This window comes from Agelaius phoeniceus, chromosome 4 (genome assembly GCF_051311805.1).
Source record: "Agelaius phoeniceus isolate bAgePho1 chromosome 4, bAgePho1.hap1, whole genome shotgun sequence".
Lineage (NCBI taxonomy): Eukaryota > Metazoa > Chordata > Aves > Passeriformes > Icteridae > Agelaius > Agelaius phoeniceus.
Genome location: NC_135268.1, coordinates 1,383,917 through 1,396,773, shown reverse-complemented (window position 1 = coordinate 1,396,773; position 12,857 = coordinate 1,383,917). Strand labels below are relative to the sequence as shown.

Genomic DNA, 12,857 nt, shown 5'->3' with positions numbered 1-12,857 from the left:
TTATTTCATGGTCTGAAACTTTTTCCTTGGAGCGTGTTTGGGGAAGGATGGGAGATAGACCTTTTTACCTTTCTGCTTTTGTCTCTTTCTGTGGTGCATCATATCCATCCCTTCCATAGCTGAACCAGTGGGTCTGGACTTTCTGACAGGAATTCAACAGAAAGCTTTTTCAATCTTTTGTCCCCCTAGAAGCAGCCCAAGTTTTTGGGACAATCCGTCTCAAAACATTTCTGTAAAATTTCCTTTTGGTTCTCGATGCTGCTCAGGCCCATCAGACTGACACAAAACCCCCTCAGTCATGTCCCCAGCCCCGGTGGAACGGCTGAGCTCTCTGAACTCCAGCCTTGCACTGTCCCACCGTAATTACATTGCAATTGTAGATAGAATTGTGGCAGGTTCTGGGCCACTGGCTCGGAATCCTCCTGAATCCTCAGGGCTGACCACGGCATTTGTCTGTACTTTCCTGTCCCTGGGGCTGATCACTCCGTGCTTCCCAAGGGACCAAGCGCTCGCTCTGCACGGCTCCTTGGAGCAGAGGGTGCCTGCCCACACTGAGAGATGGGTGAGTGAGCGACGCCGTAATGTTCAGGTTGGTTCGGCTTATCTAGTTCGGTCGGGCTTATCTAGTTCGGTTGGGCTGAACGCGGTTCCGTCGCGTTCCGTTCAGTTCACCTCAGCTAAGCTCGGATGAATTCGGCAAATCGCGGCCAGAGTCGGCCGTTCGGGTAGGCTCGGCTGTTGTCGGCCAGAGTCGGCTGTTGCCGGCTCCACTCGGCCACACTCGGCTGTTGTCGGCTCCACTCGGCCACACTCGGCTGTTGTCGGCCCCACTCGGCTACACTCGGCTGTTGTCGGCTCCACTCGGCCAAACTCGGCTGTTGTCGGCTCCACTCGGCCACACTCGGCTCTTCGGCCCTACCTGACCCTGCTCCGCGCTGCAATGGCGGCCGCTGGTATGGCCCCGCTCCCCGGCCTGAGCCCCGGGAGGGGACAGAGCGCTGGGACAGCCGCCGCAGCCCGGCTCACCCTGTCCCTGCCCGGCCCCGCGTCCCCCGGAGCGCGCCCTGCAGCGCAGAACGCGGCCTTTGGGCCAGGAGCGGGGACAATGCCCTCGGCTCGGCAGCAGCGCCGGGAGGCAGCGGGCGGTGCCCTCAGGTGAGCGGCCGGAGGGGAGGGAGCTGGGCCGGGGGCACCGGGGCCGGGGGCACCCACAGGGGGCCGGGGCTGCTTTGGGCGCTGCTGCGTGGGACCCGCTGCGGGTGGCACGGCTCTGTCCCGGGCCTTGCGGCTCTCTGGGATCGTGTGCCGTGGAATAAAGCTGGGGCTCGTCCCAGCTGCGGGAACAGCGTTTTATTGGGTGAGAAACAGAGTTCACTCTCTAGAATTTTTACACGTTTGTTAAGGGATAAAAGGCAGCGCTGGAGTGCTTGGCTGTTTGCCAGGAGCACCCGCTTCTCTTAAACCGTGTTCTCTAGATTCTGTTCCATTGCAGTGGTGTGTGCATATTCATTAGAGTTTATACATATTCAAACAGTCCTTTCAGTTTAGATGTTCTTTTGCTTGGTTTGAACCTTCGTGCCATCTTGTGGATTAAACCAATATACTTTATTTCTTCCTGTGGTGCCATCCTGTTTTATTTTCACTCCCTCGTTATTTGATAACGAGGGTCAGTAAATTTTTCCTTTGTTTTTCAGTGCTCTGGTTTCTGTTTCTGTTATCTTGTGTTTCAGATAAGATTGTCCCCAGCTGTGGGAAATCACCTCATTATCTGACACCATTTTCTGAGTTCCTTACATGTAACAGCATTTGAACATTTCACAGTCTCTATTATGCTACAGTCTAAACTAGTGTCTGTTACAGTGCTGTTTATGAAAGCTGTGCAGTGCATACACGAACTGACAGATTATCCTGGATCAAGAGCAGTAGTTACAGACTGTCCCCTCTCGGGAGTTTTGTGCTCAATAACAGCGTGCCAGAGCTCAGACATAAATGGCAAGGGCAAGAACTGCATTTGTTCTGTTCCATTCTGGGCTGGGCTGAGCTCTGTTTGCCGGGAAGCAGCGGGATGGGTGTCCCTGTGCCCACCCCCCTGGGTCCCAGAGAGAAGCTGCTCCTGTGGCTGCAGCTGAGGGGCACTGGGAAACCTGAACGGTCCTGATGGAAACCGATGCCAAACCGGGTTTGGTTGGGTTTGGGACTTGCCATTTTCCCCTGATCCGTGGGTTTTGCCTTAGGAAACAGGAACTGGGCACCGGGACATTTTGTTAGCCTAGAAGGGAGGAGTTGGTTTGTATTTATTTCCTGAGGCACCTGGATCGATTTGGGTCTCAGTTGGCACCCGAGAGCCTCCTCTGTGTCCTGGGTGGGGTGGTGGCTACCAAAGGGGTAAAAGGTGGAGCAGGAGGGTGGGTGGAGAGGAGAGCAGTGGCTCTGTGGGGATTTGCATCTGGAAAGGGCCCTCAGTTTCCTGGCGGGAGTCCTGGAATCAGAGCTGAGAGTCGCTGAGCAGTGAGGATCGTGCAGCTGCAGCGCTGAGAGTGCAGAGGCTGCAGTGGGCGTTGTCTGCTCGCTCTCCTGATGTCCCATCTCTAATGCTGGGCTGGCACCCAGGCACCTCCCAGGGCTGCACAGCCTCAGGGCAGGGGTGGTTTGTAAATGTTTTAAATGCTGCAGCAGCTCCCTCAGGCTGGATGAGTGTGAGGATATCCAGCTCTGCCTTAGGGCTTGGAGCACGGCAAGGGTGCAGGGCTCACGGTCAGTCTTGTTTAAACACTTGTAATAGCAAAACATTTTAAAGCAGAGACTGTGAGGCAATAACAAAGGCGAGTGTGTGGCAAGGATAGGTCCGAGCTGTCTTTATTAAAGATCCACACTGCTGGATGTTGTGTCAGAGCCCTCTGGGGACAGAAGGTGTCCCCAGAGCTTCATGAAGCCCTTGTTTCCTGCTGGCAGGGCAGGGGGTGAGCCCAGCCTCGGGGGCTGTGTGGCTCCTCCTGCCTGGAGCAGGGACAGCCCGTGGGGCTGAGCCCCAGAGGTTCAGTTGCTGGAGCAGGTGGGGATCTCTTTGTGCCTGGGAATTGTCGCTGCTGCGTTCCTGTCCCAGCTGCAGGGTTCCCTCAGAGCCCGTGCCCTGCAGCAGCACTGGGAGCTCCTGGGCTGGGCAGGGAGCAGCTCTGGCCTGGGGCTCTCAGTGCCATCAGTGCCCATGGAAAGCCAGCTGGGTTTGTTCTGCTGCCATCAGCCTCTCTGCTGTGCCAGCCTCGGTGCCAGGGCACAGAGCTGTGGGAAGGCTCCATCCCATCTGTGCCAAGCGCTGCCAGCGCTTCCAGCAGCGCTGCTGGGGCACCAAGGGCTGCCTTTGGAGCCTGGCTGGCACAGAGGGTGACACACTCTGCCCTGCAGCACCCAGCTGCATCCCACAGCTGCACAGTTCAGCCAGCAGGGAGCAGAGTCAGCTCTGGGGCCCAAACCAGGCTTTGTCGCCCAGAGAGCCCCTGAGCTTCCTGAGGCAGCACACAGATGTGCCCTGGCCTTTGGGGCTCATGGTGAGGGCTGCCAGGGCATTGTGATAAGGCTGAGCTGGAGCTTTCTTAGAAAAGCCATCAGCTGTAAGGAGAATCTCTGGCAAACAGGTGGCTGGGGCACTGGCTGGGAGCAGGTCCTGGGCTTTTCTCTTCTTTGCTTTAACCTGTTCTTAAGAGGAGCCCCCAAAACTGCAAAATGGAAAGGAAGGGGGCTGTGGGGGTGAAAGTTGCTTTGCATTTTTTGAAGTGTTGCTGTGGATTTTGGTGTGTCAAGTGGCACTACCAAAACAGCACTGGAATAACCAAACTTCAGGACTCTGCACTTAATTCCTTGAATGTGTTTGTGTGGGTGCAGGAAATGCCAAATCCCAAAGCAATTCCATGTCTGTAACTTCAAGTGCAACATCTTTAAAAGCAAGTGCTCAGTGTGGGCTTTCCATGTGGGTGCAAATGGCCCAAGGCCTTTCTTGTGTCCCAAAAGCAAAAACCCTTTCCCTGGGAGGTTTTGGAGGGGATTCTCTTTGGGATTTCTTGTGGTGCAGCATCCCGGGTGTCCCTTCCTTTGTGCCAAGTCCAATGGGAAAGGATGGAATGGCTGCCACGTGGGCTCTGGGATAAAAATGGTTCTGTTCAAATGAGGCAGAGAATGCAAGATGAAAAATGAGCATCCTTTTATTGTCTGAAATAGTCAGGAATAAAAGTGCTGGCAAAGGACACGTTTGTGTTTGAATTGGTGTCACCTCTCCTGGGTAAAACCCCATAGTGAGCCAGCAGAGCAGAGCTATGAGAGCTGGGATCCTTGGACTTCCACAGTGGACTTAATTTTCTTTTTCTCCTCTCTTTCAGGGCAGGAAAAATCATCCAACTCCTCCCATCTTTGCCCGAAGCTTTGGTGTTGGAGCAGCCAAAGGCAAGAGGCTTCAGCAGCAGGGCTCTGCGCTGGAGGGCTCTGGTCCTGCCCACGCTGTGGGGTGAGTCAGAGGGACACAGGGCTCCCCTTTTCCTCTCTGCTGGCATGAGCTGCCATGGCAATGCCATTGCTGCCAGCCCAGCCCCAGCTGTGCCTGCTGGAGAAGGGCAGAGGTGCAGAGGCAGTGCCAGAGTTCCCTGGGGCTGCTGGAGCTGTGGTGCTGGCTGTGCCCTGAGGGCAGCTTGGGCATTGTCTGTGCAGCCCAGGGCTGCTCTGGGCCTTCCTTGGGGAGCTCTCAGTGCATGCCCAGCTCTGCCAGGGCTGGCAGCCGCTGCAGGGCTGGGTGACAGCCTCTGCTGGGGCTGGGGGCAGGCACGGCCCTGGCACAGGGGCAGGGGCAGGGCTGGCAGCATTTGGGAGCCGTGGGAGCAGAGTGAGGGGTGGTGCTGGGCACAGGGGTCAGCCTGTGCTCGTGTCAGCACAGCCCTGCAGGGCCCTGGCATCTGGGAGCAGCTCCAGCTCTCCTGGGGCCCAGGGATGGGCTCTGAGGGACTGGCTTTGCCTGTGCCTTTCCAGGGCAGCAGGAACAAGGGCAATGTGGTGCCAGAGCTGGGGCCCAGCAGGCTGTATTTCCCTCTGGGAAAGCAGAACAGACTCTGGGCTGAGCTGAGTTTCCTGCAAGGGCTCAGAATCCAGGGAAAAGGGAGTTCAGGAATTGCATCTGCTGCTGGGAACATTGCCTTAGGCTTGCTCAGTTTGTGTCTGTGAGCAGTGGGCTCTGGGCTGGAGAGGAGCTGTTGGCAGCAAAAGATGGAGTCAATGCTCTGCAGGGATGTGCAGGGAAGGACTGAGTGGGAGGGAAGGGCAGTATTTAGAAATGAGATCAGCATTTCTCCCAGAATTGGGCTGCAGCAGTGATGGGGGTGGTTGGCTTTGCTCTGGGCCTTGTTATTCCTTGTGCAATTTGCAAATTCTGCTGCATGATTTCCTGTCCAGTATCTTTCTAACAAAAACTGACAGAAATTGAGGTTTAGGAGTAGAGCTGAGGTCCATTCACTGCACAATCTTGCCAAGGCTGGAGGACTGGGATGATGGCTGCTCTCAGCAAAGGTCACTTCTCAATGCTGTGTCAGATTTGCCTCAGTGCTGGGCAGGAAAGGTGAGGGTTTGGATCAGGAATTGTGCAAACAAGGCCTGGGTGTGGTTGATTTGTTTTGTTTTTCAGTGAGCCAGGGCTGGCACAGGGAATGGTGCAGGTGCTGCTCTGGCACCAGAGCTGCTGCCCTTTGGAGCCATGTTCAAGGTGTGACCATAGAACACTTTGGGGGCTGTTTTCAGCACTCTGGGTTTCAGAACTGCTGTCCCCAGCCCGTTGCCAGCCCTGGGACATCTGCTCTGCTTCCAGGCTGTCCTTGCTGGAGCAGCCTGGTCCCTGCCGTGCCCAAGCCCTGAGACACAGAGGGAGCCCTGTGCCCAGGGGCCTTTGGCACCTTGTCAGGAAGGTGGCAGCAGCCCCGGGAGCAGGCTGGAGGTGAGAACTGGGTGTTGGGAGCTGAGGAGTGCTCATCTGGGCTGGGGGGAAGGGGCAGGAGTTTCCATGCCCCTGGAGCTTTCCTGCTGGCATGGGGCAGCACAGGGAGCAGCATTCATTGTGCCCCTCCCACGGGCAGTGCTGGCCTGGGTGTCTGTGCTGTGCCACCAGAGCGTGGCACTTGGCTGCTGTCACTGCTGTCACTGCCAGCCCAGCTGGGGGCTGTGCCCTCCTGCCAGCCCCAGCCAGGAGCTCCAGGGGTGCCTCTGGGCCCTGCTGGGAGCGTTTGCTGGGAATGTGCCCCATCCCTGGGAGCGTCCCTTTGTCCCTGGGCTGCCAGCCAGAGCTTTGGGCTGCTCAGGCTCAGGCTGGGATTGCCAAAGGCACCGAGAGGGAGCAGCACAGGGAGGGTGCTCAGAGAGGGGCTGGCAGAGCCCAGCTGGCAGGCTGGGCTGGCTGCTGCAGGTGGGGCTGTGTGCACTGCAGGCAGGGAATGTCCCCTTCCCTCAGCAGCCCTGCAGATCCCAAGGGCTCCCAGAGCAGGATTTTATTCCTTACCTCCCTTTGTGGAGATTGATTCTCCACATTGCCATGAGCAATTCTTGGATTTCTCTAGGAGCAAACCTCCCAGCAGAGCCAGATTGCAGTGGAGGCCAGAGCTGTGTTTGGAGCAGGGAGTGCTGAGAGCTGCGTCTGCCTGTGCTGCCCCAGCCTGAGCACAGGCACAGGGAACAGCCTGGGCAAAGGGATTGGGGCAGTGGCTGATGCCCAGGGAGAAGAACACAAACCCACAGCCCTTCAGCCTGACAGTCCCCTCCACCCAGAGCTCAGCACACATCCTCACAGGGAAGCCCAGCAGCTGAAGGGAAAAAAAACCCACAGAAGAAAAAGGTGATTTATTGTGCTGTAAAGTTATTTCAAGTTGTTATTAAACCCCAACCAACATTTGCTCTTGATTTTGGTTGGGTGAATAACGAGCAGTGGGCACAGGTGATGCCATTCATGTGGCTGAAAACCTGGTGTGATCTAGAGGGGATCCAAGAACTGTTTGTGTAGGGCAATGGAATGTGAGGGGATGTCAGGGGCAGTGAGGTGGCATTTTGGAGGGAATTGCTGAGGTCATTGAAGGGAGACCAGCAGACAATTTCCCTGGGAAATCCCAGGCCCCTCGGGCCCACAGCCAGGACTCTCCAGGGCTGAGGGGGCAGCACTGGAGACTCCCTGTGGCCTCCTTCCTTGGCAGCAGCCAGCAGGGAAGGGAGAAGAGGATCCCTGTGGGATGAGACTGCAGAGAGCGAGCAGAGGAGCAGCCTCGGGCTGGAGAAAGGCCAAGGGACCAACACGGTGGCACCAGGGCACCTGTGAGGAACAGAATGGACACTTGGAGGCCACATGGAGGTGAGGAGTGCATGGTTTGGGCAAAATGTCAGTGAATCTCCAGAGAGATAAGGAGGGGATATTTAGGAGGGAAAAGCTGAGGTAATGAGTTCACCCAGCCTGGCACAAGGTGTGTTTGCACAGGCTGGGGCCAGAGGTGGGGATCAACCCAAAGCCAGCCCTGCTCAGTCTCTAAATCCCAGGATAAGATGTACAGGCTGCCCACTGAGGGACTAAAAATACATAAAAATGAAACCAAGAGCATTAATGAGATTCCTGGGAATCCCATTAACTTGTTGGCAGAGCTCCTGACACAGTTTGGAGCTTTGATGACAAGAATGCATTTCTTTATTTGGATTATTCACTGTGTGGGATATGGGGTTTGTTTGGATTTTAAAGCCCTCATGGTGGCCCTGACACTGCTCAGGAGCTGGTAGAGAAGCAGAGTCAGAGCTCCTGGCAGGCACAGGGTGTTTTCCCCCATAGTGGATTGTGGAGCAATTGTCTGGGACCTGGATTGTCCCTCTGGGTGATGCCACTTGCTGTGGTTTGTATCATTCCATCCATTTAATTCCCAAAACTTCTCAGCCCAGGGGTTGGAGCTGACAGGGCAGGACAAAGATTGTTCTCTGTGTGGTGCCCAGATTTGGGGTTCCCTGTCAGCTGTGCAAGTTCTGATGAATTCTACCCATAGCCCCAAATTCCCTGCTCCATTCCCACTGCAGTAACCTCCCAGTGCCCCATGGAGTGTGGGCATTCCCATGCAGAGCTGCTGCCTTGGACAGCAGCTGTGTCAGGAGCCAGCAGAGCTTCCAAGGAAGCTCAGCAGCACAGGGCCAAGGCCAGGGTTCTATTCCATAGAAGTGGCTGTTGAGAACCCTCAGCCCAATGGTGTCCCTGGGCTCACTGGCCAGAGCTGCCTGGAATGGAGCCCATTTCACCCCCCTGAGCTCCAGGATGGAGAAGATCCAGTGGATGGTTTAGAGCAGGAGAAGGCAGTGGCCAGATGTGCTCCCAACCTGAGCTGAGGCAGCCCCTGTGCCCAGGGGGGGACATCTCTCCCTGCAGAAGCTCAGCTCCTTTCAGAGCCTCAGCAGGGGCCTCTACAAATTCTTTTCTCTCAGGAAAGGGATGCACAGCTTTGTCTTCAGCACACCTCCAGTGGCACCTACCTGGGAAAGCTTTCCATCCCTTCTGCACTTCCAGCTGGATCCCTGGAAAACTCTAAACTCCATCCCACTGATTTTCAGGTACCTCTGAGGGCTGCTGCCTGGGCTTGAACATCTGTGGGGGAAGATGGCCTTGGCTTTAATGCTGCTGATGGCCAATGGCCTCAGGCTGGGGAGGAGGGAAGGGATTTGGGGTGGCTGGGCCACAGCTGGCAGCTGTGTGGGAGCTCTGAGCCAGGAGTTGCTGCTGAGCCCCTCTGCAAAGGGCCCGTGCCTCCATTCCCAGCAATGCCAGCTGCTCCTTGGGGTCCTGCTGGGCTGCTGGTGGTCTCTGTCCGGGCTGAAGCATTTCCAGGGGCCTGCTCAGAGCAGCCCCTGGCCCAGGAGCCACGGTGCAGGCACAGCTCCTCCCCTGCAGATGCCAAAGACACGAGGTGCTGCTGCCTTTCAGGAGCTCCTGGCCTCCTCCTGCCCTGCGCTCCCAGCCGGCTGGGACACAGCCAGGGAACACCAAGGAGCATGGCTGGCAGCCAGCAGGAGACACCGAGGCCCCTGGGCCAGAAAAACAGCCCTGGCCTCAGCAGCCAGCATGGTTTGGAGCTGGCAACACTCACCTGCAGGCAACGCCTCCCGGCACTCTCCAGAAGAGCTTTGGCCACGGAGCAAGGTAACCCTCAGGGCTTGTCTTGTTGGCTTCTTCCTGGGGAAACAAAGGGACATTGTGGGAGCACATTTACAGCTGCTGGGGAAATCCTGGCAAGGGCAGAACAATCAGGGCTATGGGGAAGAGTTTGGTGCTGCCATGTTGAGTGCCAGCCAGTTCTGCCCCACAGCCATTGCAGGGGCTGCTGTGCAAAGCAGCAGTAGCAGAAGGGAAGGAGCTGCATTTGCAGAGGAGTTCTCTTAGTGGCAGCAGTCATTGCCATCCCACACAGGGCCTTTGGAACAGCCCTGGGATTGGCTCAGGTGTTTGGAGCAGGGTGCTGAGAAGGCCAAAATTCTGGGTTTGATGCACAGCTGGGCCAGTCACTTCTCAGCATTTGACTTGATGATTCTCACGGCTCTGGAAATAAAGAACAAATCGTTTGCACTGGTTTTTTAACCCATGGGGTTTTTCCTAGCGTTTCCCTGGGGCTCCAGTCCCACCCCAGGCACAATGGCAGCGGGAGCAGCAACGCCTCGGCCCCAGCGGCCGTCCCAGAGCGGCTGCTCGTGGCTGGGAAGCTGCAGCCCCCAGCAGGGCCTGCGGGCACGGAGCAGGGGCTGCGGGCGCTGGGGCTCGTAGGGGAGCGCGGCGCTCGTGGCGTTACCGGGCCGGGGGCGCTGCGGGGCGGCGCCGTGTCCGCCAGGGGGCGCCCCGCGGGGCGGGCGGCGGCGCTGAGCGAGCGGCGATGCCCATGGGGTCCCGGGGCCGGTACGGGCGGTCTCGGTGTCCTTCCCGCTGCCAGCCGCGATCCAGAGGCTGCTCCGGGGAAGCGTCGTCCTCCTGGCGAGCATGGCAGCGGCACAGCACCGGCTCCCTGCCGCCGCAGCCGGAGCGTGCCTGGAGCCCCGGCGAGACCCAGCCCCGCGCTGGCCGCAACCGGAGCGGCAGCGCCTGTCCCGGAGCGGCTTTTCCCGACTGCAGCGATGGTCGTCCCGATCCCAGCCCCAATCCTACCTCGATCCTCCGGTCCCGGCACCCATACCCTGCTCGCCAAGGAAGAAGCAGCTTGGCCCAGCTGCCACAGGAAATACCGGCAGGACCAGGATGCGAACACGCAAGCCTAGATCCCCATCCCGGTCCCGGTCCCACCCGAGCAGCTTGGATCCCGCGCAGCACCAGCAGCAACCCTCGATCCGGATCTCCGCACAGCGCTCCGACCGACGCTCCCGCCGCTTCCCGAGATGAGCATCCCCCGTAGGAAACGGGACAGGCGTCGATCCGCCGGGATTTATGGGCGGGGGGGGAGGCGGGGCCCCGGGGGCGGGGCCTGCACAGGTGCGAGGGGCGGGGCCTGCACAGGTGTGAGGGACCCCAGTGCGGCTGCGCGGGGCGGGGCCTTGGGGGATTTAAGGCGCGGGGAGGTCACAGCGGAGCCATTTGCTCCTCGGCGTTGGGTGAGGGAGGTTGCTGCTGGCCGGGGCCCTATATCTCTTTTTCTCTGCGTTTCTTTTCTCCTGCGTTTCTGTTGTGTTGTATTTCTCTGTATTTCTCCTTTCTACCCTCCCTTCCACCCCTCCCCCACCCCCTACACCCTCCCCCCCCCCAAACCCCCCCCCTCCCTCTCCCCCCTAGCCCTCCCCTCCCTCCCCCCCTGCGGCCGCCCCTCTCTCATTCTCTACCCTACCTACCCTACCCTATTTTTCCATCCTTTGCCTTCCCTCCCCAGCCTGACTCCCCCCTGACCCCGCTCCCAGCTCCCCCTTCCCCCCCACCAGTCGCTCCCCACCCGCCCTCAATCCTGCTCCTTCCTCCAGCCTGCCTTCCCCCCAGCACCGTCCTCTGCTGTCCTGCACACCCCGATCTCTCCCCACCTTCTTCTCCGTTCCCCTGTTCTTGTTTTCCATTCCCCACTCTCCTCCTTTTCTCGCAGGCGCGGGGCTCGGGGTGCCGGGCAATAATAAAGCCCTGAGGGCCGGAGCCCGGCGCCCCCGGCCTCGCTGGGGTCCCCACACGGGGCCGGAGCCGCTCTGCGGGTCCCCCCATTGCAGTCCAACACACCGCCCGACACCGCCGGGGCTCCGGCTTTCCCAACATCACACTGGGGGGGTCCTGGGGTGGGGGGCCCGAGTTACAGGGGCCCCCTCATTAGGAGGGGGTCCCAGGGGGGAGGGGGGGTTAGGAGGGGCCCCCTCATTAGGAGGGGGTCCCAGGGGGGAGGGGGGTTAGGAGGGGCCCCCTCCGGAGGAGGGGGTCCCTGGGGGGGGGTGGGGGAGGGCCCCCTCCGGAGGAGGGGGTCCGGGGGAGGGGGCGGGGCCTGGGGGGGTAATTCCCCCTCCAGGCTCCGCCCCCTTCCCCGGACCCCCTCCTCCGGAGGGGGTCCCGCCCCGGCCCCCTCCAGGGACCCCCTCCTCCGGACCGGGGCCCGGGAGGGGGGGGAGGGTGGGGCGGGCGGGGACAGGACGGCAGGGGCCGGTCGTGTGTCTGGCAATTTTTTTTTTTTTTTTTTTAACGTGTGTTCACGCTGCAGAGTGACGTGCCCCCCCCTGCTTCCCCCCCACCCCACCCGCCCTCCCCCCCTCCCGGGCCCCGGTCCGGAGGAGGGGGTCCCTGGAGGGGGCGGGGGCGGGACCCCGTCCGGAGGAGGGGGTCCGGGGAAGGGGGCGGAGCCTGGAGGGGGAATTACCCCCCCCAGGCCCCGCCCCCTCCCCTGGACCCCCTCCTCCGGAGGGGGCCCTCCCCCACCCCCCCCAGGGACCCCCTCCTCCGGAGGGGGCCCCTCCTAACCCCCCCTCCCCCCTGGGACCCCCTCCTAATGAGGGGGCCCCTCCTAAACCCCCCTCCCCCCTGGGACCCCCTCCTAATGAGGGGGCCCCTGTAACTCGGGCCCCCCACCCCAGGACCCCCCCAGTGTGATGTTGGGAAAGCCGGAGCCCCGGCGGTGTCGGGCGGTGTGTTGGACTGCAATGGGGGGACCCGCAGAGCGGCTCCGGCCCCGTGTGGGGACCCCAGCGAGGCCGGGGGCGCCGGGCTCCGGCCCTCAGGGCTTTATTATTGCCCGGCACCCCGAGCCCCGCGCCTGCGAGAAAAGGAGGAGAGGGGAGGACGGGGAGACAGGAGAGATGGGGGTGGTGAGGACGGGGAGGGAGAGGGGTCGGAGTGACGAGGGAAGCGGGACAGGAAGGGAAAGGCCGAGGGGGGACAAGAGGGACGGTGGAAAGAGGAGGAATAGAAGGGAGTAGCGGGAAGGGACACGACAGGAACGAGTGGGGGGAGTCGGGTTTGGGAGGAGAGGAAAGGAGCGTTTTAGGGCGAGAGGAAAGGGGGAAGAAGAAAGGGAATACGCGGGGAAGGAAGGAGGGGTAGAGAGAGGGACAGAAAGGGAGGCCGAAGCCTCCGCGCCTTACCTGCGGAGCCCGCACACGGAGCTCCCGTCCGCACCGTGCTCTGAGTGAGCAAATGGCGGCCGAGGTGATTTCCGGGGTTTAAAACACCTCGGCCCCGCCCCGCGCAGCCGCTCTGGGGCCCCGCACACCTGAGCCGCGCTCGCCGTGCACACCTGAGCCGGCCCCGCCCTTTGTGCCGCCTGGCCCCGCCCCCGTTCTCTCAGGCCCCGTCCCTTGTGCCGCCCGGTTCCGCCCCTGTCCCCGCCCCCTGTTTTCAGGCCTCGCCCCCCGCACCGCTGTCCCCCGCCAGGCGGGGG

The 12,857-nt window shown here is 60.2% G+C and overlaps 1 protein-coding gene across 1 annotated transcript; it reads left to right on the top strand.

Moving 5' to 3' along the window:
- The first annotated feature begins 931 nt into the window (after positions 1 to 931).
- LOC129120387 (uncharacterized) lies at positions 932 to 9,613 on the top strand. Its single transcript, XM_054632967.2, has 4 exons — positions 932 to 1,155; positions 4,371 to 4,495; positions 8,467 to 8,592; positions 8,930 to 9,613. The coding sequence occupies exons 3-4, from the start codon at positions 8,474 to 8,476 to the stop codon at positions 9,180 to 9,182; spliced, it is 372 nt and encodes a 123-aa protein (XP_054488942.2). The 5' UTR covers positions 932 to 1,155; positions 4,371 to 4,495; positions 8,467 to 8,473; the 3' UTR covers positions 9,183 to 9,613.
- The last annotated feature ends 3,244 nt before the right edge of the window (positions 9,614 to 12,857 follow it).

Bases quoted from the DNA above. Each gene is read 5' to 3' on its own strand.
- LOC129120387 (XM_054632967.2), top strand. From the start codon at position 8,474: ATGCACAGCTTTGTCTTCAGCACACCTCCAGTGGCACCTACCTGGGAA. The intron at 8,593-8,929 runs GTACCTCTGAGG...CCTCCCCTGCAG, and splicing joins TCCATCCCACTGATTTTCAG to ATGCCAAAGACACGAGGTGC.